General features: G+C 41.4%; 2 protein-coding genes across 2 annotated transcripts; one reads left to right on the forward strand and one right to left on the reverse strand.

Moving 5' to 3' along the window:
* Positions 1-6: 6 nt before the first annotated feature.
* LHFPL5 (LHFPL tetraspan subfamily member 5) lies at positions 7-3,900 on the forward strand. Its single transcript, XM_018079735.2, has 4 exons — positions 7-383; positions 2,733-2,969; positions 3,308-3,340; positions 3,606-3,900. Exons 1-3 carry the CDS (start codon positions 44-46, stop codon positions 3,322-3,324), a joined length of 594 nt encoding a protein of 197 aa, XP_017935224.1. The 5' UTR covers positions 7-43; the 3' UTR covers positions 3,325-3,340; positions 3,606-3,900.
* Positions 3,901-4,755: 855 nt separating this feature from the next.
* Positions 4,756-27,417, reverse strand: SRPK1 (SRSF protein kinase 1). The gene is made up of 15 exons (XM_018079734.1): positions 27,371-27,417; positions 19,033-19,151; positions 17,858-17,966; positions 17,354-17,441; positions 17,098-17,185; positions 15,527-15,633; positions 14,693-14,858; positions 13,811-13,836; positions 13,109-13,322; positions 12,394-12,822; positions 11,068-11,168; positions 10,024-10,131; positions 8,635-8,704; positions 8,105-8,197; positions 4,756-7,209 (listed from the first exon to the last, which is right to left on the reverse strand). The coding sequence occupies exons 1-15, from the start codon at positions 27,400-27,402 to the stop codon at positions 7,025-7,027; spliced, it is 1,935 nt and encodes a 644-aa protein (XP_017935223.1). The 5' UTR covers positions 27,403-27,417; the 3' UTR covers positions 4,756-7,024.
* Positions 27,418-27,802: the final 385 nt, after the last annotated feature.

Here is a 27,802-nt window from a genome sequence, read left to right on the forward strand (position 1 = left end):
GGCCCGGATCTACCATACCAACTACGTGAGGAATGCGCGGGCCATGGGAGTGCTCTGGGCCCTCTTCACCCTCTGCTTCTCCATCCTGATGGTGGTGACCTTCATCCAGCCGTACTGGATCGGCGACAGCATCGACACGCCGCAGGCCGGCTACTTCGGCCTCTTCTCCTACTGCATCGGCAACGCGCTCACCGGGGAGCTCATCTGCAAGGGCAGCCCCCTCGACTTCGGCACCATCCCTTCCAGTGCCTTCAAAACTGCCATGTTCTTCGTAGGCATATCCACCTTCCTCATAATTGGCTCCATCCTCTGCTTCAGCCTCTTCTTCTTCTGTAACGCAGCCACTGTCTATAAAGTGTGTGCCTGGATGCAGCTGGCAGCAGGTGAGCAGGGCTGGGGCGATGCACGGGAGGGGCCGGGAGCTGCCCATGATCCGACCAGAGCCGCTTTTCCCTTTTTGCCCCCACCTCGACCCTGCTGAGAGCGGGGCTGGCCTGTAAAGAGACACCTGTGTCACCTTCATGCCATTTGCTCTCCCTTACTGGTTACCAGTGTGGAGTTTGTAGTAAGTAAAGCCTGTCAGAGCAGCTGAGACACAGCAGACTCACTGCATGTTGGGCGATGCGTCCCCCTGGGTGCTGCTGCTGCAGCAAAACCGCGTGGCACCTCCGGCCCGGCCCCGGCTTGGCTCCACTTACCTGGAGGAGCTTCCCTCCAGCCAGCGCTCCTGCTCAGCCCCACCGTGCAGCGAGCTTGTGGCTTTGGAGTATCAGTTGAGAGCACAAAAACCCCCGCAGGGCTGGGGCATGGAGCTCCCTGCTGTGTTTGGAATCCTGAAGGAATTAAGCAGGGAGACAGTGATAACATTTACTGGGCTATTTTAATAACTCTGTGGGCTCAGGGAATAATGTACTAGGAAGATGGAAGAGGAGGAGGAGACTGACTGTATGACTTGGTATCATCACTCGCATTTTCCTACTTTTCTGCTCACCCCTGTGGATCTCCAGCCTTCCCCACCTCTCTCCCAGTGCACTTGAGACACCTGGTAACCCAGCTCCTGTTTTTGATCAAAGCCTCAGCTGAAACCCAACCCAGCCCTTTGCTGCTCCTGAATCATTCATGCCACAGTTCCCAGGGAAGGGACAGCCCAGCTGACACCCCGTGAGACATCCATCAGGGTTTCTCCAGCTCCTAGCTAAAGAAGCGAGCTCAAGCAAAGATTTAGATAAGAGGCTTGGGGCAGCTCAGCATCCTGGGGAGCTGAACTGGAGCAGGGAAAGGTTTTGCTGTGGTATGTGGGGCTTTTACCTGTATTTATTTTGTTCTGGATGGGGGAAGAGAAACATGTCACAGGCAGAACTGGTCAGGTGCTGCTGCATTTTAGGAATTACTTTACAAAGGGGGCGGGCTTAGAGAGGATTCACTTCCTGGCCTTTGCTGTGCACCAGGATGCATTTTCACAGAAATTATTTCATTTCAGCTTTCCCCATTTCTCTGTGCCTCTCCTTTCAGTTAGTTACAGGGAAGATTAATTAAATACAGAATAAACCAGCTGCTTTTCAGTGAAGAGAAATCTTCCCTGCAGACCAAGGAAGCTGCCTGCTCTCCTTGCTGCTCGCTTGTCCCCAAGCCAAGGAAAAAGAAAACATCGGAAAAGGACAAAGCAACTGCCTCAAAAGTCTTTTCTGGTTTACTGAGCACCCAGTGACAGAGAAGAGGCACTGGTGTGGGGCAAGGTGCATCTCACTGGTGCAGGAGGCTGCAGATGTCCAAGAGGGGCATGGACAAACATCTGCTTGTCCAGAGGTCCCACCATGGGGTTGTTTCTTGTGTGAGAGGAGTCGGGAACAGCCCTGCATCTGCACCAAAACACATAAAACACGAATTACTTCTATGCTCTGCACCAAGATAACAGTGGAGGATGTGAAAGGCCTCTGTTAATCATGTCCCAAAGCCTTATAGATGAACTCGTCTCTTATCCCAAGCCCGGTCACTTTTCTTGTCCAGTAAATACAGCAGTTTTTCTGGCATGTTAGGAGGGAAAAAAAAGTACTTCCAAGGTTTTGGGACAGGAGCTTCAACAGCCTGCCAGCACCAAGGTTGTTGCAACTCTTGTGGCAAAGCTGCAAAGGTGACATGCTGAGGGCCCTGGGGCCAGGCTAGCTCAGCTGTTGAGGTCGTGGGTGCACTGAGAACAGTCACAGGAGGAGCTGATGTGTTGTGGCTGGGCAGGAACCACCACAGCTGAACAAGCAGAATTAATCTGCCTGCAAAGCTGCTGCTGACACCAGCTCTAACTTAGCAAACCCTAAGCTGAAATCAGCTACTTGCAGGGTGCTAGGAAGGTTCTCCATCTTGCACAGACTAAACCCATTCCAGTTTTGTTTGGAGAAAACATTCCTTTGAAGTGACATGGCCAAGGATGCATGCAGAGGCAGGAGAGATGTTGCTTGGGCAACAGAGTGATGGGAGATGCTGGTGCAGCATGTCCTTGACTTGTGGGAAGGCAGCATACTGTATCCTGCTCCTCCCCAGCTGTGGAACAGAGCAGAGCCCACAGTGATGGGCAACCACAGGGCCCCTTTAAGCCTGGTAAGCCAGTCTCTAGTGCCTTATCTGTTTGTAGCGCTGCCTTTGCAGCCATGCTCCTCCACCTCCCAGTATCAGCTCAGGACGCAACTTGTGGCCACTGTAATGTCCCCCAATGGCAACGTGTGTCCCTCTCCCTGCAGCTACTGGGCTGATGATTGGCTGCCTGATCTACCCTGACGGCTGGGACTCGAGCGAGGTGAAGCGCCTGTGTGGGGACAAGACAGACAAATACACGCTGGGTGCCTGCACCGTGCGCTGGGCCTACATCCTCTGCATCATTGGCATCCTCGACGCTCTCATACTGTCCTTCCTGGCCTTTGTGCTGGGGAACCGGCAGGACAACCTCCTCCCATCCGATTTCAAAGTGGAAAATAAAGGTAAAGACAGCTAGGGCTGAGCTCTGGGGTCCTGTCCTGCTGCAGTGTTTCAACCACCCAGCTCATTGCTGTTATTTGGGAGGATGCTGGCTTCCTTCCTGGCATAGTCATCACACTGCTTCATAGGGATGGAGAGCCAGCAGCAGGCGGAAGACTGATGGAGAACAAGGCAGGAGCCCAAATGGACCCGTACTAACTTTCACAGGCATGGGGCTTTCTCCTCATCCTGTTTTAAATTGTTTTCTCCCTTTTTGAAAACAAACCTGTAAAACACACCAAGTACTTTTGAGTTTTATACCACACCCCATTAACACTGTAATTATCTTTTTGTTTTACAGAAGAGGGAAATGACTGACAGAGCTCATTACCACGTAAGTGATACCCACAGACTTTTAATGTTTCTTCCCAGCATACATAATGTTGCTGTTGTATTCTGATTACTAAATGATTGACAACTGGTTTTGGTGCTATAGTCACATTGGTTTTATTTGTGGTTAGAGAGGAAATAGTCTTTGCTTTGCATCCCAGAACTGGGAAAACATAAACCCTTGCCAAATGATGAAATAACACAAGCTTAAAATTTGAAGTCATACTCCATTTGGCAACAGCTGACTTATTCTTTTTGTTCCCAGGAAGACCCAGAGCTCTTCTTTCATCAGCTCTTTTCTTTAAAGTGACTTTTCTAGGAGATTTAAACTTACCAAATTCTGTGGATTTTCTACAAGTTTTCTTCACCCATGGGGCTGCTCTTGGCTCACAGCTCTCGTGGAGTTTATTTGATGGGAAGAGCCCAAACTGGACATGGGGTTTTTCTGAGTCCTGGGTAAGAGGGGAATGACAGTGATTTGCTGCTTTTTTTGTGGAGTTTGTACACTTTCTTTCAAGGAAATTACTTATGAATAAAAAGTAAAATAAAAATCAGTGTTTTGGATTTTGTGCTAGTCTGCTCAGGGCAGAGGAAACCCTCTGTCATGTCCCAGATTGCACTTTTACTTGAAAAATATGATGACAGCCAATTCCTACCTGAGCGGTGAATCAGTTTCCCACTCTATGCAACAATAACCAAAAGGGCAGTTTCCTGGGAAAAGAAAAACCAAACAACAAAACCAAAACCCAATCTGCTGGGCTGTAGCAGGCCTGTAACAGCACCTGCAAACCACAGCAGATGGTGCCAGTCACTGCACCACCCCATTAACTTGATTTAGCCATCATCTCTCATCCCATCCAACACCCGCCCACGGCAGCCTGTGGCACAGTCCGTTTCTGCAGAAGATAAAGCAGAACATTCTCCTGTCCAGCTCTTACCTCGTCAGAGCCCAAAATTAGCCTACATTATTTTAATTTCTACTTGCTGTAATTTGTTGGTTCATGTAGCAGTCAATTCTAATCAGTTCCAACAAGTACCTTACAATTTTATGTTTCCTTCTAAAAAAGTGTCTGGGAAGGTTTTGTTAATATTCTTGGCTAGGGAAGACAGCAGAGATACGACAAACTTAAAGAAAAATGTATTTTAGAATGGAAAAATTCCAGCAGAGTTGTCCTGCTGTTTATTACTCTTCCCCCCTTTTTGAAACAGATCACAATACCAGCAACAAAATCCTCACCTACACCATCTCCCTCTGTCTCATTCTGGAAATCACTCACTATTGAAGCAAATTTCATCCACGGGCCACTGACTCAGAAAGAACAGACTTACAGAGGGAATGTATGAAGACTAGGGTTCAGTTATTAAATAATCTGTTTATTGTAGGGCTTTCACAAAGAAAAAAAAGACAAAGCACCCAAGTAGAAAGAATAAAAATGTATTTTCCTTCAGGTTTTAGACTGACACAGCAAGTACAAATCCTTTAGTGTGAGCACATTACAGCAACTTGGAAATTTAACAAACCCCAAGTGAATAAGCAGACAGTACAAGACTGAATTGTGGCAGCTGCTTCTGCAGGTCTTTAACTCCCAAGCTGGCTCTAGCCTTAGCTATCTGGGTAAAAAACCTCCTCCTCCAGTCAGGGGTGGCAGATGAAAGGGAAGAAAGGATGGGCAGGAGCTCTTAAGAGTCAAAGCTTGCAGACCCCTTCTAGGAAATGTTCCTTCATCAGCCAGTCTCAAGTACGCAGGACTGGTCAAGCTTTCAAGAGCACAGGAATTGTTTGCCTGCCAATGTATCTTCACAGTAAGTTGGAACCCAGTACTGTCTGCAGTCCTGTAACAGATACAGAAGAGACCTAGAACTGGAAAACTCCAGATGAACGGGGGAAAAAACCTGTTAAATCAGCCATTTGAAACGTTTTTGGTATGTTACCTGCCTTTCGCTTTATATTATATGCATAGAGAATCTGATCTACCACTAAAGGAACATGCAGCATGATTTGCATAAATAAGCCCCATCAGGCTCTGAACCAGAGAAACTCTTTTCCAGTGGATTAAATGATCCGGTTTATGAATGAATGATCCTTATAAACCAAAATTTCCAAACACACACATAGAAGTGACACGTAACAGTGATCTTTGCAGCTTTGGCAATGTAATTGTCTTGGATAGCATCTGCATGGCCTCCAGCAACTTCTGTCCTCTGAAAGCCACCACAAATCCAAAGGCTTGTTTGGTCCAGAGTAAGGAAGTGCCTCTGAAGTCTCAACGCTGCCAAATCTTGCTTAGAGAAGAGTGGGATGCACTGAGTCTGTAATAGGATGGGCAACTCTAGAAGAAGCCATCATAAAACTAGCAAATGCCACAGTGATTTAACTTTTAATTAAAATTAACCCATTTAACTCATTATATCCAAACCCCCTCTGAGAAGTTTACATAGAAGCCCCATAGAACACTTTTTACTTGGGGTAACTCTAGAAACAGCTTCTAACCCAGTATCTACATGGAAAAGTCAATTCTCTTCCACTTCTGCTAGCTCTTCCTGTGCTAATGGCCCAGAAAATAAAAGGCAGTCCCATCCTGGGAAGTTATTTCTGAAGGCCCGCACTTGAAGCAAATTAAGAGAAAAGAAATCTTTACAGAGATTTCAAGTTTTAATTTTGAAAGTCCAGGGCTATGGCATGGCTGTGATACAGGCGCTGCAACCCTTTCCTTGGGAAAAAGTGAATGGTCAAAAATTAAAAGTCAGAGTAAACTGCATCTGTGAAAGGCAGTCTTTCACAAATACAGTAACCACCTCAAGCAAGGCAAAAAAGTGCCAGTTAGGGATAAAAAAATCCCAAAACCTTACATCTTGCTATAATGTTAAGAGTTGCCTGCAACAAGGCTCTCACTTTGCAGACCAAGGGGTGAACCCATCTGTGTGCTGAAGATTGTGCGTTCAGTCAGTTCCAGCTTTTGCTTATTTTGCTTGCCTTTTAGTCACAGGCATTGAAGTAGAAAACATCACCAAGTTCAGAAACTATTCTACCAAGGGTATGGGGAAGGGAAAGGTTAATGGACAGGACACTTTGGAGGAAGAAATAAAGGATACTAAAACCTAGGTTTAAAAAGCTTTTTCAAAAGCAGCTAGAACTAAATAAAAGTTTGTGACTGGAAAGAATGCAGTAGATACCTAGAAAGTGATGGAGGATTTCAAGGTCTTCGCTCTACAGGGATGTGGCACCACCTTGATGCCACCTGTTACTTCTCACCCCGTCACTAGCTATTGGATCAGGGAAATTTACTCCTGAGTCAGTGAGATCTTTGCATGGCCCTCATGAAGAAAGGAGAGTTGAAATCTAGCTAAGAGAGCACATCTGAGCACAGGTGAACTCACATCTGTAACACATGGTGCCTAACAGTGAGGAGACTGAGGGAAGATTTCATATTCTAGTCAATTAGTTTTTGGTGAAGCCCAATCAAGGCAAAACACAGATGATGCCCACTGGCTGAGGAAAGTCCCCATTAAGTCACACAAGCAAATTCAGCAGAACAGGTTAGATTTATCTAAAATCTTGGAAGCCTTGAAGGAAGAACTTCACACTGAAAGTGAACAAGGAGAACAACGGATCTGGGAAGGGGCAGCTGGGTGTGTGTAGGGTATGCTGTAAACCAGAGTGTAACGCTGTGGCACTGCACTGAAGCTTCTATGAATTAAGCCAAGGGTGCCTGAGACACTCTGCTGCTGTAGCTCGTTTCTCTGGGATCAGCTCCAACATAGGTAGTAAGAAGTCTGTGAATGCAGCTGCCTCATCTTGGGACCACTCGTATTTTTCCACCAACACTTCAAAAAGGCCCCAGGGCTTCAGTTTGGTGATGTGCTTCAGATCACCTGAAAACCCAAGACAGACAGGTTAAGTCTGGCAAGACATGGAAACAGAGCAGCTCAATAAAATAGGCTGAACAGCTAAACATGACAGATTGAATTCAGAAACTGTTCTAATAGTTGGGCATAGGGAATATAATGTGGTAGGGTATGCTGAAGGGGGAAGTAAATTACAGCAAAACCCCTTTTCTACTGCTTTGTAAGCGTATTACAGAAATGTACTTCCTTGAAAGGTTCTTTTTTCACCTCCTGCTATTTCAGATCCAATATAAGCAAATATTACCTTCATTAAATCACCAGCTATACTGCTTCGACATGACAGATAAACACTATGCCATTGACTTTGGAATACATGCAATGTATACTGCACTGTTTGAGAAAGCAATACGCTACTAAGAAAAAAGAGTTTGTTTTTATTAAAAAAAAAAAGTATTAAATTAGGTCAAAACCTACTTTTTCGACTCAATACATTTCTGGGGTACTTAGGGGTTTATGATAATGTTATGTGCTCTGAGCAACATGGCTCATGATGCAAGGCACTATTTAAGGTGACTGGCATGCTAGAAATGGAGTAAAGCTGTCTAGAGAAGTCTTCAAAAATGAGTCACCACCTCTAGTTGACAAAGATCAGCTAAATAAAGCTACATCAAGTTTGACTATGTACTGTTTTTCTACGTGCTACATTTGATCTACACCAAGATGTCAAGTACTAGGATGTAGGATACTTTTAGCAGTAAAACAAGAATGCCTTAGATTTAGCTGCAGTTTTACTGATGAAGCCTTTCATAAAACAAAGGAAAGACTTAAAGAGGCATCTTTGCTGGCAGTTCCAGCAAGACATTACTGTGTATTTGGGGTAGAAGATGAGGGGATAAGTGGTATTTCCTTTGTTTCCTTTTACCTTTTTTGGTGAAAAACTCCTTGGAATATTTTCCTGCCAAAATGAGCTTGCGAGGTATTTTCCCCAGAAGTTCTATGATCAATGCAATGTGATCTGCATGTTAAAAAAAACAACACCAAAAATACACAAGACATCTTTATGCTGCCGTTTCCTGTTCTGGGATATAAGAAAGACATTATCTGCCTTAAAAATGACTTTGATATCAACCTGAAATCAAGACTACACTAAGCAACAACAAAGCCAGGGGGCAAGGGGGGAAAAAAATAAGGGCAATTTGAAGCCCTGATCAGTTTGAGATGCAAGGTAGAGAATCCAGGAGCAAGAGGAATGTGAAACACCAGAACAAGAATATAGACTTGTGGCACAGTGTTTTACTGCAGAGGCTTTAGCACAGTTCCTGCGGATTTGGGTAAATAATGTTTTTGCAAGGAGCCTTTGCATTGCTCACTCAAAAGAGAAGGCTCATTCTGAAGAGGCAACCATTGAATTTCATGTCTCATTTTAAAAAGGGAAGACTTAGGCAAACAGACCTTCATCTCGTGAGTAATCTTCTCCAGAGTGAGGCTCAAACAGGTAGTCTCCTGTTGCTAACTCAAAGGCCTAAACAAACAGAAATGAGACATTAAATCACTTCAAAACACTGTGCAAACCTCTGTGGGCCATAAGCAAAGCGGTGGGAAAAAATAAGATTATAGCTGTGTACGAGATTTTTGCAGGTTAAGTACACCATTACAGCCTAAGATGTGCGATGACTTTGCACCATTCTAACAACTCCATTAAAAACATCATAGGCACATCTATGATGAATTCTGGATCACAGCACAGTGGAGGACACTAGTGTGAAACACATGTGTAGCCTGTCCTCCTCCTCCCCTCAACAGCATTTTGCAAAAACGATGTCATGTCCAAACTATAGTTTCTGGGGTTGGTTTTTTGTTTTGTTTTGCTTGTTGTTTTTTTTTTTTCTTTGTACAAAGATTCTTTCCTCTCCCCAAATTTCAGAGGCCTTTTTCAGTTAATTTCTGAACATTTGTCTGTAGATATGAAAACATGTTTTAAATGAGAAGAACATTTGCATTCATTTCAACTCACTGCTCCTAAATTCTGTAACGTATTTACCCTTTATGTATTCATTTTTACTCAGAATACTACCTCTGACCTTCTGTATTCTTAGTTTTCTTTATGAACTGCTGTTGCCAAATTACTGAATTAGGCACACAGTGTAATTATGGCCAGATGCTCTGCAGAGAAAACACAACCCTGTCACCTTTTCTTTTAACACATTTGTCAAAATCACAGCTTGTTTTCCAAAACAGCAAAAATGTCTATTTTCCAAGCTTAAAATACAAAACCCAAGCTTTGATAGGTAGAAAACACAGAATGGAGACACTAAAGAGGCACATACGGTAACTGACTAGACTGATCTTTTTAATCACCATATTCTACATTTGCCAGCTATTACAGGACAGCTTCAGCCTCATCTCAGCATTACTCAGATTATACACCAGATTAAACACGCAGAGGATGACGAAAATTAGAAATTATACTGAGGGCATCTGTGAAACAGTGCTAGATACAGCAGGAAGGCTTTTTTAATATAAAAAGATATCGTCTTCAGAATTGCATGGTTGTCTTGTTTTCCCAAAAATCACAATGGGCAAAGTACAATCACATTTGGAATCCGCTGATGCTGTACAACTAAATTTTCAAAAGGAAAGCCACACATGGGGGAAAAAAAAAATAAAACAACTCTGCTATGGAAACACGGTATTCAGCAAGTCTGGAAATTGACTGAACACTTGTAAGGGTTTTTTGCCAGGCCTGGCCAGTCACTCAGCAGCTCAGAGCACACAGCACAAACGAGTTCCCCAGAATGCTCTGTAGAAAGAGTGTAAAATCCCCCAGCTGACACCACTCACCATGCATGCTGTGCTCCAGATGTCAGCAGGGGTGTTGTACCCGGACCCTATCAACACCTCCAAGGACCGGTACTGTCTTGTCTGGATGTCTTCAGTGAAGTGCTTGTGCTAAATAAAAGAAATGTTTTACTAAAAAGTTAAAGACTGTTTAAAAGAGGAGAATCAACAACCTGGAAGGCCACAGTAGATCAAAGCTCATTACCATTACATTTCATCTGCATTTAACATCCTCATTAACTATTTCCTTATATTCCTACAAGTGCTGTTTAAATGCTCTACATGAGACACTCCTCCTCAAGTGAAACAGTCCAGCAATTTAGAGGAAAGCAAGCCACAAAAACAGAATAAGGGAAGACTTTCAGAAAATGCACCCTTCTCCTACCCAGTCATGACAGAGAGGCCATGATCCAGCTACCTTAAATCAGATAAGCAACACCAATGTAAGAGATCACCTTGCCAGACACTGCAAGCCTGATGTGCAATTCTGAGTTGAGACTCATCTGTCCCACAAGATCTGAAGTATTTTGCCATTTTAGAAGCCAAGTAAAAGAGACATTTTTTTCTATTTGAAATGTCAAACATTTGAAAGCAGCACAGCACAACCATCAGAGAAAACTTTTTAGTTTTATTGCACGAGTATCTTTCACGCAGCTCCCAAATCCACTGAAATGCTGACCAACTACAGAACTAGCACATCAGAGCAATTGTTTGCAACTTTCACAGTCTCCAAGACAGCTACAAACTCCTTAAGAAATATCACATACTCAGATTTCTATGCACTGTATGTGACATGGTTCACAGGGCTATTAGAAGTAAATCTAATGCCAGTGAGGCACCCAAAGCATGGACCAAAAGCTTATGTTTAGAGGACCATTTCTTTCTTAGTGTCCCTGCTTCCCCTTCTGTTTTTCCCTGTCACAGTTTCAAACTCACTACTTTCACAGCCAGGTCTAAAAACCTTTTTTACAGATTATTTTCCATCTGGGCATACTGTGAATGAATTTGCAGGTTTAAACAGTCAATGTGAAAATAGTGTACACTTACCACCCAGCAGGCATTTCCTAGGTCAGCTATCTTCACTTTGAGCTTATCTGCATTCTTGGGCTCAAGAGGATTAAGAAGGAAATTCCCAGCAGTTGATTTTCCTAGAGGCAATGTGTACAACAGCTGATTAAAGCTACACAGACAGTGTCACCATCTGTCACCCAAATCCTATCACCCTCTCCCTAGCCAGGAAGGGTTTTTCTTACAGATCAGAACTTTTCCCTCCCTGATGCTTAGGTATAAAAATCAGCAGTCTCCACTATCAGCAACAGAAGTACCACCATTAAGAACTGACTGGTGTCACAAAGCAGAAGGACAGAAGGACAAGTAAGCACATACAAGAGTGACTTTCCCAGCACTCTTTGCACAGCCTTAAGAAGTCTGTCTATATTTAAAAAAAACGCTGAAATAGGGGCATTGCCAGAAACAGAACAAGCCTCACAATCCCTAAGTCTCTGAAGAAGGAAAGTCCCCATATTATACTATCTTTTTGATATACCCATCACTCACTGCTGCAACACAATTACAAGAGCTAAAGTATATATTGGGAAAACTGAATGACACAGTGGAGAGCAAAAATATTAAGTCACTAAATTACATCCAGCAATTTGGAAAAGGGCCGTAAGAAGCAAAAGACGCCTAGTAATCTAGCAGATGCATCCACCTAATTGCAGTTCAAGTTTCAAAATATAAACTTCTCTTGCTACTTTTCATCCATGTAACTCCCCAGTAGTACTCTGGCAAGAAAATGCTAGAATACCTTTTTTTTAACAAGTACAAATGTTAGTTTTGCCCTCCTTCTCCAAATAGATATACTTTACCTGACATTGACACAAAGATGCAAAAGTAGACAGTTTTATCCATTCATATTTTAACACACACACCTGGAATGTGTTTAAACTGCTGTACACTATCAGAATACATTGAACAGTACTTATCCCCTAATTTAGCAGCCAGTGACAATTTGTAAACTTGTGTTTCTAACTATTAGTGAAAATCACACTTGAGTAAGCAACACCTTATTCAAAGGAGGAAATGTTCTTACACTGAAAACCAAGTGTATAAGTACTTGTTAAAAGTAGGAACACTTATGCATTGAAAAGTCAAAAACTAAGGTGCAACTACAACCAGGAGCTACAAGCAGTGAACATCTTGAAGTATAACTGTCAGGTTAATTACTCCTGGCAGGAAAAATCTCAAACAGGTAGTTCTGATCACTTCAGCCTACAAAATGCACATTTCTATTAATACTCTGATGAAGTGCTGTAACAGAACTCTCCCACATCAAGGAGAAAGGAGCCCTGTCTTACAAGGTTCCCCTTATACCTTTGTTGTCTGACGGGCTATTATTCTCATTCTCGTCTTCTGAAGGGATCTCTGTCCGGATGCTTTCCTGAAAATTGTTAATCTCCTGCACATCGAATGACTGCTTGTCATTGGATGTGGGCTGACACGCCATGGAATCCTCTGAAACTAAGGGCACAAACGAGTCCGACATTGCTTCTTGAGGCCTGTTCTCTGAGTCAGCGTTATGCTGACTGTAATTACGGCTATGGAAGTTCTCAGTCTTCTGTGTATGAGGGTGATTGCCACAGTCATTGGCATTATGAAGGTCATCCTCAAGTCGCACAGACCCTTGATTTCCAGAGTCTGTGAAGTCCGTCATTTGTATCACTCCGTTGCAGTTTATTTCTGTTACACATTTTTCCACACCGCTTTCCATTAGATTAGATGGCTCTTGTACAAGGACTTGTGCTGGAAGAGTGGAAAATGAGAATATCGCAAAATATGTCTAAACAAATAGCTGGAAGCTATTCAAGGAGCCCACAGAAGTAGGGAGTTCTCAAAATGTAACTGAACACAATCATGCATTAATTCAGTTTGCAACAGGACATTTCCCAGTCTCTTTAGAAGGGCAGAATGCAATGCAAAAAGGATAAATGACAACAGCCAACTCTACTAAAGGTACTCTCTCCTCATACCCACATGAGTGAATGGACAACACTGCCCACTCCATGTCAGCAATACTTCAGGTCCATACCTGTCTTTTTGCCGACACTTTCCTCTGGTGGACTAACTTTTATGAGCATTTCCAGAGGGGTCTGAGCTTCTTCCTCCTCCTCAGGCTGTGTCTGCCCAGGGCTTGCTTCCTTCTCCATTTCCTCTATCTCTTGCATTCGCTTCTCTAACAACTCAGCCTGCCGTTTCTGCTTCTTTTTCAACTTCTTTTTCTTGTTCTTTGACATTTTGTCAGCCTACACAGAGGCAAGCAGAGAAATTTGACTTAGCATTTCATATTTCAACAAATCTAAGATGTGCCAAGTTTTAATTTATTTTAGAGCTGAGGAAGCAGTCTGCAATGAAAATGTTGAAGATAGCTCTTCTCTCAGATAAAAAGCAGCTATTATAGCTTTCAAACCAGTTGTCTATGGCTTTTATCAGTGCATTTTTGCCCTGACCTGAGAAACCTACATTACTCTCCAAGTGAGGGATCTCAGACTCTATAGAAAAATTGCTTTCACAACAGACCTTGAGATCACCACAAGGACTCGTTCTGGTGATATATGAGCTAATACTATTTACATCTCCAAGACAGCATTGAACCTGATGCCTATGCCAAACACAAATCACACTTTTTCTTCTGATATGATGTTGCTTTCCCTTAACACTGACTGGATTATGAAACAATGCAGTAGATGCTATCAGAAGATGGATACTTACAGATGAAAGCTATTACACTTACTGGTTTTGGCTGTGGTGCAGTGCTCACTGAAAGGAAAAGAAAGATCAATAAATTAGTATGTCTATATTCAAAAACTATAACTGAATCCTGATCTTAAGGTAAGATTTTTCCTATGTGGTTTGGTAATAACATTTTAATGATATCAGCAAATGTTATTTTAAGGGCTCATTTCTCTACAAAAATGCAATGATAAAAAAAATGAGAAAAGTATTAAATGTGTAAATGCATAATTAAAATTCCAGATAGAAGACTTCCTTGACTGATATCAGAAACAAACTTCCTGTCACGTAGCTTCATTTACTGCATGTATTACGCATCTTACCTAAATGAAAATGCAAATCAAAGCATTAAAATACTAAACTTAAGGAAGCTTCCTTAAGCTAAGATATGCTATGATGGGCTCAGCTCAGTGTTGGTCTTGTAAGATTATGACTGACAGAGCCTTCCAATACACACTGCAGTAGTTCTTGAAAAGTACACACTGGTACAGCTTCATGCAATGGAAGATAATAAACTTTTGAAGAAAATGTGAGAAATATGTTGCCACATTTTCATCCCAGTTCTATATTGAGTGCATCATGATTGTGCTACGTAAGACTGACTATCCTACCACTTTATGAGTGCCAGATTAGCTGTATTAAAAGCAGGTGCCAGAGTGCATTTATCGTCCCTCCATTTTTCTTACACAAACTGCCTTCCCAGTCATCTTTGAGTGACAACTTATGACTAATTTCACCGATTACAGTTGGGTTTTCAGAGGCTGCCTGCATAATTGTTCCACTGTACTCAGGAAGTTTTCCTTAGTGAGACTAGTGATGATTTGGGGGTATGTGGGAGAGATAGCACCAATTTTCAGGGGAGGGGTGAAAAAAAAAAATTCACCTGCAGAGCCAGATGGTGGGGGAGCCCCAGATCTCTGCCACTCTGTTGCTTCTGCAGCCAGTCTGCGAATATACTGGTCATTAACACAGAGAAGAATGTTCTCAGGTTTAATATCTGTATGAATGATTCGACATTTTGTATGCAAGTAATCCAAACCCTGAAGAACCTGCAGATAAGAAAGAAGGAAATCAACCATTAGACAAAGCAAATAATGAGCAAATTGAGAGTGAAGTAAAAATGCAAAATAGCCTAGGATGCCCAATGAACCTGAAGGGCTTGCTGTGTTTGAGAATGCTCCAGATTAGAGCTAATGTGATCCGTGGTTATTACGCAGTGTCACAAAATAGAGATTTGCATACAGATTTTAGCTATGATTTGAAAATGTTATTTACCCTCATAACTTATCAAAGTTGAAAATGTAATCTTAATACTCTACAATAAAAATCACACTTTCCTCCTCCCCTCCACCTCACATGTAGAAAGATGTTTCTTCTTAGGCAACCATTTAGTGGGGAAAACTGGTTTCTCTTGTTCTTCCTATCACTAAGCACTGTGCTTACTGTGACACTTTAAAAAAATACTTCACTTATGAGGAATGACTGGGGTAAGAAGAGGTAAAAGCACAGCTGGCCTCCCATCACGGTTTAACTGGCAGAAAATAATTATCTGCAGCAGGAGTTTGCAGTAGAGAAAGGAAATATCAACCCAAGAATATTTTGCTGCATGAGAGAGATACCACTGATTTTTAACTTTTGTTTTCTTGTAAATGAGAAAGATTAGTGAAAGAGTTTTAACTGGATCAAGGGGAACAGTGCAGTCAGAACTGGAACTTACCTGTTTGATGATTTTTTTGACACAGGGGAGTGGAAGCCCCTGATAATTTGACTTTATGATCCACTTCAGAAGATGATGTCCTAGAACTTCAAACACCATACAGATATCTGGAACTCAATCAAGGGAAAAAATGGACATCCTGACCCAAGGAGCCCTGAATTCCCAGGACTGAGGATCAAAAGAAATCCACACCAGTTATATTTTCTTATATATTAAAGAACCCTCATCCTTCTGACATAGCTTAGAAAAATTGCCTTCCTCAACAGCATCATCCTATCCTACACAATAGTACCATTATCTAAAACACGCAATACAGAGGGATGGAGTTGGTTAGCACAATGGTCCTACTGCAGCAGTAGCAATCTCCTGCTTTGAGTGCAAGCCAGTTACACAAGAAAGCATGCATTAGTATTTCCTGCTAGTAGTGAGAGGGCTTCAAGCCAACAATGTACGGTTTGGAACAGCCTAGGCCTTCACCCCAGGCAAAACTCGCTGCCAGATCTCTCTGTAGCAGCATTATCTGAAAAGATAATAAGTCATCTTCAGAATAATTAGGTTACTTTCTTCACCCTCCCTTGCCTCTTTACCAGCAAAACAAACTTTTGACAAAGCCTGGACTTCAACAATATTTACATTATCTGCTTTTTGGCTATAAGATCTCAACAGCTACAGTCACTCCAGTGACATATTCAGTACAGTGCCCTTGCTTTAGAATCCAAATTCCTAAGACTTTATTAGGCTGCTTTTTGTATACACTGGCAGAAAGTACACATTTCACAAGAGTGGAAGAAACACAAGATCAGGTCAACATTTACTCAGAAGAAGGTTAATAGAGGAAATACATTATGAGCCTACTGTTTTCTGAAGTGTTAGAATATTTATAATCTACAGCTCAACTATCTCAAGCACTTAGTAATTCTCATTGAAATAAAATTTAAGCTATTGCAAAGTGAAAACACGCCTAGAAGTCCGACTTTCAAATGTTAAGGATCCATTAGGACTTGCTACAAGTAACTGCCTATTAAAAGGCTGTTCACAGAATTACAGGGTATTTTCAAAGCAATACACTTTAAACATGCTAACAATGTTGATAAAGTACAAAGTAAGATGCTTCCATAACTAGAAAACAAGCTTATTATCAAGTCATAGATGGCATGTGTTTGCTATTTTCAGCTACTGATCTTACTGTTTTGTATCGCTTTACTTAAATAACAGGTTATTTAAGTAGGCTTAAACAGGCTGCTTGCAAAATAGAGGGGTTGGGATAGATAAGTTCTCCTACCCCAAAGGTACCTCTTATACAGCCATTCAGTCCAGATTCACTGATTGCCATCGGCACGTTAAAAGCAGGACCAAACAGTGAGGCTTCCACGGCTGACACACGTTACATCAGGCTGAAAGATCACTCTGAACCTGAGCTTAGCAGGCAGTTTTGAAGCAGACCGTTCTACAGCAGGTTTCCTTGGGCAGGGAAAGGGATGCCTGGGCATTGCTCCCCAGCCCAAACAGGACAGCTGCCCAAGCAACTCCCATTTTATGCAGTTCTTCGCTGTTATTCCACAAAAGGATACGAGAGCCATTGACTCCTGAAATCTTGAAGTCATCTAATAACTGAACAACTTTCTCTTTACTTGGATCATTTGGATCACTGTTGCGGACCTGCAGAGAAAGAGATTATTGTGAAGTCAGATCTACTGCACTACTGCTAGGTTTCTACACAAAGTTTTTGCAGCTAGATGATGCAGAAATATCAAGCACATGACAAATTTAAACTCCTCAAAATGGAAAAAAAAAATATAAAAAATTAAACACAACTCAGGCACTCACCGATTTTAGCAACTTGATTTCATCTAGTGCTGTTTCTGTGTAGTGCTCTGCACTCTTCACCACCTTCATTGCCACAAATCTCCTCCCTCTATTCACACATGGCAAGTAAATTGGAAACAGTTAATGCTCATACAAAGAACTTGTTCTCCAGGATTATCCCAATTCTTTTGCATGAAAGAGAGCTTATTTTATGCATAATGGAAAAATAAGGTTTAAACACTCAAAGACTGTCTTTGAGTCTTTTTTTATAAAACATTCATGTTAATAATTTCTCCTAAAATGTAATAATAGGTCAGAAACTGCTGAACACAAGAGTACTCTTCCCACATATGTGGTTTGTCCTGTTAACTCCCTCCCACACATTTGCATCCACAATATCAAAAGAAACTTCTGTTTAGGATGCAGACAGCTATGTTTTGTGTTTTTATCTAAAAGTAAAAAGATGTTTTCTGATCACATTTGTAAATTCCCACCAGAAACACTAGCTAGAACAGAAAGACTTACTGGATGTCCCAAGCCAGCCACACAGTGGAGAAGTGGCCCCATCCAAGCTTCCGAATCACGTGGTATCGTCCATTAAAGAGATCTCCTATTTTCACAAGGTGATAACCACCTAGAAAAATAGCAGGAAGAACCAAAGAACAGGTGTGTGGAACAAGCGTCAAAACTTAAGGCAGACTTATTTGATGTGTTTGCAAGTGTTTCTCTAATTGGATCTTGCTAGTACAAATACACAGTATGTTGGAGAAGAAACCGTGAACAGCCCTCTAGTTGACTTGAAAGTTTTAATATAACTGAACTAGAATGACATGTCCATCTTTTCAATTAGGTAATCTCTACAGCATCACAAAATAATATTTCCTCAGTGCAAGCATCTGAAGTCTGCTAGGCTGACCATCTTTGGAAAATACAGGTTGTAATGGTCAGTAACAGAATCTTTCAGCTAAGTATCAGTATTGCTTTTGCATGCTCTGACCCCATAATATGAAAGGGTACTGCAGCCGAGATCCCGGAGTTTTCCTTGCAATTGCCTTCCTGACTGAAAGGCACTTTGCCACTTGACATCACCACTGAAAACAGGGAAGTCTCTTCCCTGTTCCCTTCATATCTCTCAAGCTACTGACTAAGCAGGAGGATTCCATAATAGAAGCAAAAACATGAAAAGCCAGACATACAATGGAACTAGCAGAAAACAAGAAAGGAAATTGTGATTTGGCATTTCCATTTACTCTGTATTTAGTTTCTGCTCAGAGAAACAGTGGAAGACTATTTGCAGACGCAAAGTTTTCTGAAGAATGGACCAACATGATGATTTGATCTTCAAAAGAAAACTGAAGAATTTGAAAAGGATTTGAAAGTGTCCTTTTTACAATGAAAATAAAAAAAGGAATTAAATGCCTACTTGCTTTTATCAATAATGAAAGCCCTCTGGCACAGAGGAAAAGTTAACAGCTTTAAACTCATGCATTAAAAACAGCTCTTAACTCAAATCTTGACTGACAACAGAAGGAAACTTGGAGAAGAGCTTCTCCATTTCATGTTGGCTTGAAAAATGTTATTATCATGCAGCCTCAAAACACCCTTAAAGTATGATGGAGTCTATTTTCATTCTCTATAGTAAGTGAGAAATGAAGGGAATTAAATTGCAAATCCTGCATCTTAAACGGGCAAATTCTCACCTTTACAGTAATCATTTGGATCCTCTTGCTCATCATCATCTGATCCCAGGATTTCTTCCTCTTGCTCTGGGACATCACTCTCTGAATGAGCAGCAGGGCCCCGGTGCTGAGTGTCAGGTCTGAAAGAGAATACACTGTGTGTCTCACACATGTTCTCTTGAAGCCTGTACCTCTCGTGTCACACAAGGGATTGTTGATAATGGAGGAGGTGCAATATTCAGCCTTCAGAAAAACTATTCACATTTAAATGCTTTTACTCCTAAGCTAGTATAAAAGTAGAGAGAAATAATTTTTCCTATACTAGAGAGAAATGCAACTTAATGTCCTAGATTCACTTTCATAGAAGAACAAAGAAAAGACCAGACCAGATAGCGAGTTAAAAGCTTAATGATCCACCAAAACGTTAGCCTCTTTGAACCCCTTCCCAGCCTTTCATTCAATGAGGACTTTTCTAAAGCAAATTTATATTTTATTTGTTACCTCTTGTAAAACCTGAAAATTTAAAATAACATTCATCAACATTTAAAGACTAACATCAATCAATTCTCACTCCTTTGGAAAAAAAGTAAACCAGTGTTTTAGAACTTGTGCCCTTCATCTCTTTCACGTTCAAGGTCAAATGAACGTTTAACAATTCTTCTGCTTCTAACACTTTAGAACTCTAAAGCCCCTAACTGACCTTTATTTCTCCTGTTCTCATATGGTAAGTTGCATTTCTAATTCTTCTCTTCACCAGAGGTTTATTACAGTTGTCTGAACTACAGAGAGGGGAGTACACAGAAGATGTTCAGCAAACTGCTGAGAGTTTGTTATTGCAGAGGGATTGAAATCAGGCACTGAGGCGATGGAATTTTTCACTCCCACGTTCATAAATAAAACCAGTAATGTTAGGTGTTTAACTTTTCACCCAATGTGCTACTCTGAGTTCCTGCTTGTGAAGACCATGTCTGCAAAGGCCACCCCAATGCTCTCACACATTCATGCTGTGTTCGAGTTCCCCAAGTTAAAACATACACTGTCTCCTGTGTCTCAACTCCTTTATGGCATCACACTGATCACAGCGAAACAGCTCATGAAATAACACTAAATCAGGTAATTTATTTATTTTACAAAGCATTACAGGGAACGGTTAAATGTCTACGAAGTTTAATATTCAAGATCCTTCCATAAAATGCAAACATTTATAACTGCAGGCAGTAATGGCAAGAAAGGGCCATGGACAGAATGGTCGAAGGGGAAACTAGATGCTCATAGACAACAAATCCTATAGACAGGGTAAAGAGAACAAGAACACAGAATTGGATGGAAAGAATTTAAGCCCAGGAGCCACACATATAGCATAAGAGTAATTCTCTCCAATGCTGTTTCAAGATTTTTACTTTAACTGCACAAGATGTAGGGGATTGGAAAGGACTCAAAACAAAATTCACCTTAAGAACTACTGACAGAAACATCACGCCATTTTGCAGTCCCAATGGTTTTCAATAATAGTAATTTCATGCATCGAGGGAGAAGTTACTGGAAGCATTAAAACCCATTCATTCTCTTGGAAGCTTTCTGTGTCCCTCCTAAAGGGCTGATGGATCATGCTGACAGTCTCGCACATGACACACCCGGTAGTCTGCATCTGAGTCTGTCATGGGGATCCAAAAGCATTTCACTTTTACATTATAATCTATTATACTAACTAATGTGAGAGCTGTATTCAGGTCATATACATTTCTACAGTGCTATTTCCTTTATGAAATCATCTCCAAAACACATCTCTTTCCTTCACCTTCCTGTGAAAATTCGTTTGATGTTATTACATCCCACCATATTCTTCCCTCAAAATGACCATGTCAGCTGAAGATTAAGAGAGAATCAATCAGTGCAGAATATGTATTACTACCTAAGAAAAACTGATACACAAAAGCACAAGCCTCATCTGTCTGCTTTGCTCACAAAGACACTACTCTAAAAAGCACAAAAGGCTGTTAAAGACAGCAGAAAAATCCATACTATACCCAGTATTTAAAGATGACAGCTGAAACAGCTGTTGGCAGTACTGCAAAATGCAGATAAAGTATATAAAAACTCTATACTAAACGATTATTTACAAGTGTTCTAGGGTACTTATTTTTATAGCCACCTCTGGTCTACCCAAAAACACCCTGATCACCTTTTCCTTTTGCTCTCTTAACGTGCTAATTAAACATCAGAATAAACTGGATATGCAGGGTCCCTCTGCAGCTATATAGCAGTATTCTACTTAAGAAAAACAATGTGAAACAGCAATGCTAAGGCAAAATGCTAGATCTTCTACGGAATTTGTATGAATCCACATCTAGAGACCCTCCTGAAAGTCCTTATTCTCTCAGCAATGCCTGAAGAACAGCATAAATTCACGAGACAAAATTAAAGAGGGTAACCTACCTGCATGAAGCACGGCCTCCCATTGATAAAGAAATTCCCGAAGTCAGCCCAATAGTTTTCAAAAAAGCCATCAAAAATCAGACACCACACTATCTGGGGAGCAGGGGGACATCAGCAGCAGGCAGAGGGGCTGGTTCTTCTCGAACACAGCAAAGCTTTGTGTAAGAGTGAGGGAGAAGAGGGATTTGCCTCCAGCACCCAGCCGCAGCTGCCCAGCACTGCATTGCAGGTGAAGGGCCGTGCAGCAAGGCTGGGGTTTGCTCTCAGCTGATCTTCCTGCAAATTCAGTCATGTTAGGGAGTAAGCATAAACAGATTCATCCCCTTCTCTTGATGTCTGTCTCATTCTTCCCTCTCATGAAATTAGATTTTCAGTCAGATACTTTGTTTCATCTTCCTGAACCAGCCGGTTTTATTTGCCTATTCAATAGCCCACTGCATTCAAAGCTGGAACGAAGACAAGGATCATGGTAATTGTCAACAGACCAACCCTGTGATAGAGAAATGCCAGCACATACATGCAGAAGAGAAAGGGCGTTCAAAGTAAAAATGAATTTTCTAAAGTAATCCCAAACTTCCCCATCCAGAGTTACAAGAAAAACTTATCTTTTATGCTTAAAAGTAACAAAACAAGCAGAAGGAGTCAAATTTTCTTTAAAAAGTCGAACTGAGTATTTTTCACAGCAGCAGGCACTTAACATCATCCTCCAACAATGCAGAAGAATTACCAGCCATTTCCTGTGCCTGTTTATCCTGCTGGTTTATGTAAGTGATAGGGGAAACAAGTCAGCAACATGACAGCAGGACTTTATTAGTGAAAGACACTCTGAAGCTGGTCCTGCAGTTTCAAGCCAAGAGGTTTAAAGAAGAAATGTGTTCATTCGGTTGTATATCTAAAGTATTTTCACCTTAAAAGCTTACTGAAATATGAACATCCCTTTAACAGTTTAGCGTTGCCAAACCTCTTCATATTAGAAGAGGTACTAACAACATGCAAAATTTTCCACTGTAGACAAGATTTTGATCCACGTTCATTGAAGATATCAGCCAATAACTGTTCACCTCTGCAATGCACAGCAGGGATGGTAAAAGTTATTTGCTTTAAGTAGATACAAAAGCAGATTCCTTCCACCCTCAGACAAGGAAGGCAACATACATTTAGCCCAAATCACTTTTGTCACACCCATCATCCTTATATATGTACTAACAAAAAAGATACTCTTTTTACACCTTTTTATTTCAGTTTGCCTCTCCCTTGATATTGGCAAAGATGACACCCATTTGTAGGAAACTGAAGAGAAATGCTTTCCTAAATGATTTTTAAGTCACCTGCAACAGTCTTCATAAACATTGTCATCCCTTATTTGTGAGCTCAAATTACACACATGAATACCCCCAAGAAGAATTCAATTTAGTGAATGTAAGATGAATGATGACTCCAGCTCACCCTGTAGGTGCCACAGATAAAGGTTAACACACCGTAGGACTTGCTGAACAAAGTGTTGTCTTCCACCTTAACCATCCAGCCAATCATTTCCAGGGCTCTACACCCACTACAGCAAGATCTCACCTTCAGTGTTGTTAAAAATTCCTTGTTTTCATTTGAGAAAAAGAAAAAACTCCATATGGCATGGTGAAAAGCCAAGACTTAAAAGCTCCCTCCCATTTTCACATCTCTGCATCGAGACAATGCCTCTTTAAGGAAGTATGCTTGCAAGCTGCATCTTATTCCTATTCCTTAGTGTGTCTGTAATTTCAACATCATGTTAAGGCACATCTAGTGAGAATGACTGCTTCTGATGCCAGCCTCCAAAATGCTTACATGCAGATCTCCTGGCAAACTTCATGTTCAATAAATATGGTAACCGATTACACATGAACTCTCAGTACGAATTCAGGTCCAAAATGATAGAAGTATTTTTCTGCTTATATGCAGTTGATCTTTCTGCTCAAGAAATGTCAACTATTTTGAGGGGATTTGAGAGAATAATAAATCATAGATTATAGGGGCCTTTTGAGTCTACAATCCACATTATTTTGTGATTATTGCAACTCATTCACTCCTGCATCCCTATTTTTCTGAATAAAGAACTGGTATGCTCTCACAGTAGGGCAGATCCACAATACTTGCTGCTGTAGAGCACTCATCCCAGAGCTACAGGACTACCACTTTCAAGAACTTAAAAGAAGACTGGAGATGGTTGAACATTTAGCTTTTAAAGAACAGTACTCAGAGGCACCAAGACATACTTTTGATTAGTGGATCTTCAGGATCTCAGTTTGAAGATAAGTAATGGCTTCCACATGGGAACAGTATTAATACACAAATAACAGGCCATCAAGTTTCTTGCTCCCCATACCTACTCCCCCACACAAGCACTGAACAAGCTGTTTGTAGAACTGTCTGCTATTCCAGCTATTACAAACCAAGGTACTTCCACGGAAACCCGCAGATCTTCAGCTGTGTCCTGTCACAGTCTGATAATCACTTCTGCATTTGAATGAAAAAATTCAGAGGACAATGCATTCTTACTCTACCTTAAACTTATGTTCAAAATACTTATGAAAGACATATCCCTGGTCTTAATTATGAAAGACAAGTGAGGAAAACATAATCCAAGATCCTGATCTCAGGCAAAGCTTTGAACAAGTTGAGAAAGAAACCAAGGTGATTGTCAGAACTCCAGGGCTCCTCAAAGACAGAAGTAAAGTGATACAAGCAAGACATACAATAACAACCTGAAAGTATCAGATCTTACTAAGAATTTCTGCTCCCCAGACTGCATAGAGAAACTACCAACTTTGTCTCTCTTCACAGCAATACAAGAGAGGAAGAAGAAAGAAATGAGGTTTCACTCCATGTAAAGAGTCTTGCCAGAAAATTTCAGGTAACTGTAAACCAGTTTCTTGAAAATAATGAATATTGCAGGCACTTGGGAAGATAGGGCGGAAGCAAGGCTACACAGAGAATTATGTTTGCAATTCCACAGAAGTCACACAAGGAAAACTAGTCCGAGAAGTGTTCCCAGGAAAGCACTGTGCATCTCTCCCACCTTCCTCAGGAGCAGGGCAAATACTACATCTAACACATCTGTCTCCCAGTGTTGAACTCCAGAGACATAGTAACTACTTCAAAGAACTGCAAAAGACTTCTGCATTTTTGACACTTCAGCAAAAATAACTACCTGAATGTACCTCACCAGATACTGCTATCTGAAGAGTTTGTAGTTAAACTTACTAATGCTTTTGTACGAACAAAAGCTTGTAAGCCTACGGGCTCCTTTTTGAAAGGCTTTTTTGAGTGTCTTTGGGAATCAACTGACTGTCAGCACCCAAGATGTTCACACCTCAAGAAATTATAAAATTATTACACCACATTCTTCCCCAGATAACTTTCAAAGAGCCACCTTTGGGCAGCAACACGAACCGCAATAACCTACGTACCAAGCTCCCTGTGTTTTGTTAGCAACTAAAGCTTTGACATGCATATTTCCTGACATATTCTTAACATTAAGGAAAAAGCCTCTCATTTTCTAAAAACAGTTTAGACTAAAGGAATTTTCATTCTAATTCCTTGTCCTTCTGATGGAAAATGGTGAAATTAAGAAACTGAAATCAGTGCTTCACTCAAGGCTACAAAGCAACCCAGTGACATCAATATTAGAACTCAGGATCTCCTTGTATCTAAGCTTGCATTTTGTCCCTCCAAGGCATTCAGCTGTCACCCTCCCCGTCTTTCTCCTCGGTTTTCACAGATATGGGATCTGAGTAAAAGCACACAGCCATGATATTCTTCCAACTCTACAGTGGCAGCGATAGAACTAACAAGCAGGCTTGGCAAGTAGAAACTTCCTGAGCAAACATTGAGACAGCTGGTTTAATGAGTCTTCCGTATCACCAAAGGTCTGGAGTAGTTTTACTGGCATGGGAAAACATAGGCACCTCACCTTCATAATTCCAAGAAACTCTACCTGTTGTCTTTCTACAGAAGTGTGTTGTGATAAATGCATTCTCTCCTTCATGGATATCAAATGCAACTTTTAAGCCAGGAGAGATGGAAAGAAATAGGAACATCCTGAATTTGCAGAAAATTAAGAACGTGGTTGACCTTCCCATAAAAAAAGCTTATACACAGAACCATAATTAGTATTTAGAAGGTGTTTCTGTAAATAACCAGTTTAGGCTTGTCTTGTCTGAACGATGTAACTACTGCATGATGAAAAAAAGAAGTAACTTTCCAGTTTTGTACGAAACACAACTCATTTTGATTACTTTCACCTTTCCAAGTGGATTTTTTTGTTCAGTTGAGAGGTAAACTTAAAGTAGGTGCAGTTATTTTCTAAAATAAAAGATATTTTGAATTGTTTTAAATCCCTTCAGAACATTCTCTGCATTTTTATACTTACTCATAATAATTCATAGTACTTACTAAACTCAACCTTTTAAAATCAGTTGTTTCATGTTTTTTACTGCACAAGTACAGAATACAATATATTACAGAAAAAGTTACATGCGCAATCTAAACTACCATAGAACATCAGATGTTAAAGGCACATTCCACGCAGTTCTAAGTTTAGATTTTGTGGAAAGTCTTGCAACAACCCAGCTAAGCTTATTTTAGAAGATTTAACTCAAGCAGCTTTGTATTAAATAGCATAAATATTGTGGAACTGTACCTAAAGTTAGAGGCTGACACTGGGTTCTTTTAGTTGTACAACATAAAGCATAAAGTATATGCAAGCTTCTTTAATTTCTGAGGCATGATCTAATAAACCTATGGTACCAGAAAACAGAGTCGAAGCATGTAGTTTAAGAATATAAGCACAGCATTTTACAAAGAGTACAGCTCTGCACTCAAATCAAGGTTAGTGGCAAGATCAAGAGCTAGCCAGCAGTACAGATAACCTGTCCTGGATATGTGGTTAAAAAGGATTAAAAAAAGAAAAAAAAACAAACCACCACCAACATGCCAGCACTGAAAGTTACCATTCAGCAACCTCAGAATTTACACAGAAATCAGTCTTTCCAGCTGCACTGTGGACTCTATTGGCAGAGTCAGTATTGTTTGTCTGCAGCTAGAGAAGAAAAAAAAAGTAACATGTATAGAATTAAACAATGGATTATTCGCACAGAAATTAGAAAAATAGAAGAGTTTCAAAAATTGTCCTAATGCTACCTTCAAGAAATACCAGGAACGTGTACAGAACAGCATGGAACCATAACATGCATCTCCCAAATACTTTAGTTAGTGCTCCTCGCTCCTCAAAAGCCCTATCTCAAAACAACTGAATCTCAGCTGGAGACAACGAGAAAAAAAATGAAAATCCACATGATTTTTCTTAGGAAGTGACTAAGAAAGCATCACTCTAGGCCTAAAGGAAAAAACCTTCAAGTCCCACCCTCAAAGCCTTACTTATTGAAAACCTTTGGTTCCTAGGTACCAGCGAGTAAAAAACCTCCTGAGACACCAGAGATTTTACAGGAATAAGCAGCATGTTAAGGAGCACACAGAACCAGCTCTAGTATTTACATCACCTTTCACTAGAAAGGAACCCACGAGCAGCACTGAACACAGTACTTAATGCAGTCTGGTGGAAGTCATTGTTTAGTATTTACTCGAGTTCTTTTAATTTTTATATCTGCATCCAAAAGCTCACCACACATAAAGACTTGTGACATTCCTGTGGTAGGAGAGAAGCCACACGAGAGCATCAAAGTTACAGAAAGAAGTAAACAACGCATTATGGCATTCTTTCGGCGAGATTAAAAAAAAATTAAAAGAAAATCTCAGGGGGCAAGAGGAGGAAGAAGAGTCAAGAGAAGCTGGTTCCCAAGCCAGCAGTTACTGAAGCGCTCGAGGGGCTGCAGAGAGGGGACGCTGACAAACTCTCCCCGGGGTACAGCCTGCGACTGAGGAAAGGAACCTGCAAGGACAGAGCCCGACACGGAGCTCCATCCATAAGCACGACTACAGCTCCATCTCTGGGTTTCGGGGAGAAGCAGGGAACACAGAACGCTGCCGTTCCCCCGTCAGCAACCGAACCGCGAAGGGGACGGCAGGGGCCGCGGGCGCAGAGCTGGGGCGGTCAAAACCGCCGCTTCCGGGCACAGGGCACGAAAACGTGCCCTCAACTGAGCTCCCCGTTAAACATACCGGGCCGCAGCCCGAGGGTCTCGGCACGCTTCGGCCGCCGGGCTCGGCAGCCCCTTCCCCGAGGGGACAGCCGAGGGAAACAAAGAGGCGGCGGTGCCGGCGGGAGATACCACCTGAAGAGAGTCGGGGCCGCACTTACTTCCTCTGGGCCTTGTCCTTCTTGGCTTTGGTCCGCTTCTTTCGGGCCTGCAGAGCCAGCACT

Source organism: Manacus vitellinus, unplaced genomic scaffold (assembly GCF_001715985.3).
Source record: "Manacus vitellinus isolate BGI_N305 unplaced genomic scaffold, ASM171598v3 scaffold_47_pilon, whole genome shotgun sequence".
In the NCBI taxonomy this organism is placed as follows: Eukaryota; Metazoa; Chordata; class Aves; order Passeriformes; family Pipridae; genus Manacus; species Manacus vitellinus.

Excerpts from the sequence above, each read along its gene's own strand:
- LHFPL5 (XM_018079735.2), top strand. The coding sequence starts at position 44 with ATGGGAGTGCTCTGGGCCCTCTTCACCCTCTGCTTCTCCATCCTGATG. Across the intron at positions 384-2,732 it reads CTGGATGCAGCTGGCAGCAG|CTACTGGGCTGATGATTGGC; the intron begins GTGAGCAGGGCT and ends CTCTCCCTGCAG.
- SRPK1 (XM_018079734.1), bottom strand. The coding sequence starts at position 27,402 with ATGGAGCTCCGTGTCGGGCTCTGTCCTTGCAG. Across the intron at positions 19,152-27,370 it reads GTCGGGCTCTGTCCTTGCAG|ACCTGACACTCAGCACCGGG; the intron begins GTTCCTTTCCTC and ends ATTCTCTTTCAG. Across the intron at positions 8,705-10,023 it reads TCTGGAGCACAGCATGCATG|GCCTTTGAGTTAGCAACAGG; the intron begins GTGAGTGGTGTC and ends CTGTTTGTTTAG.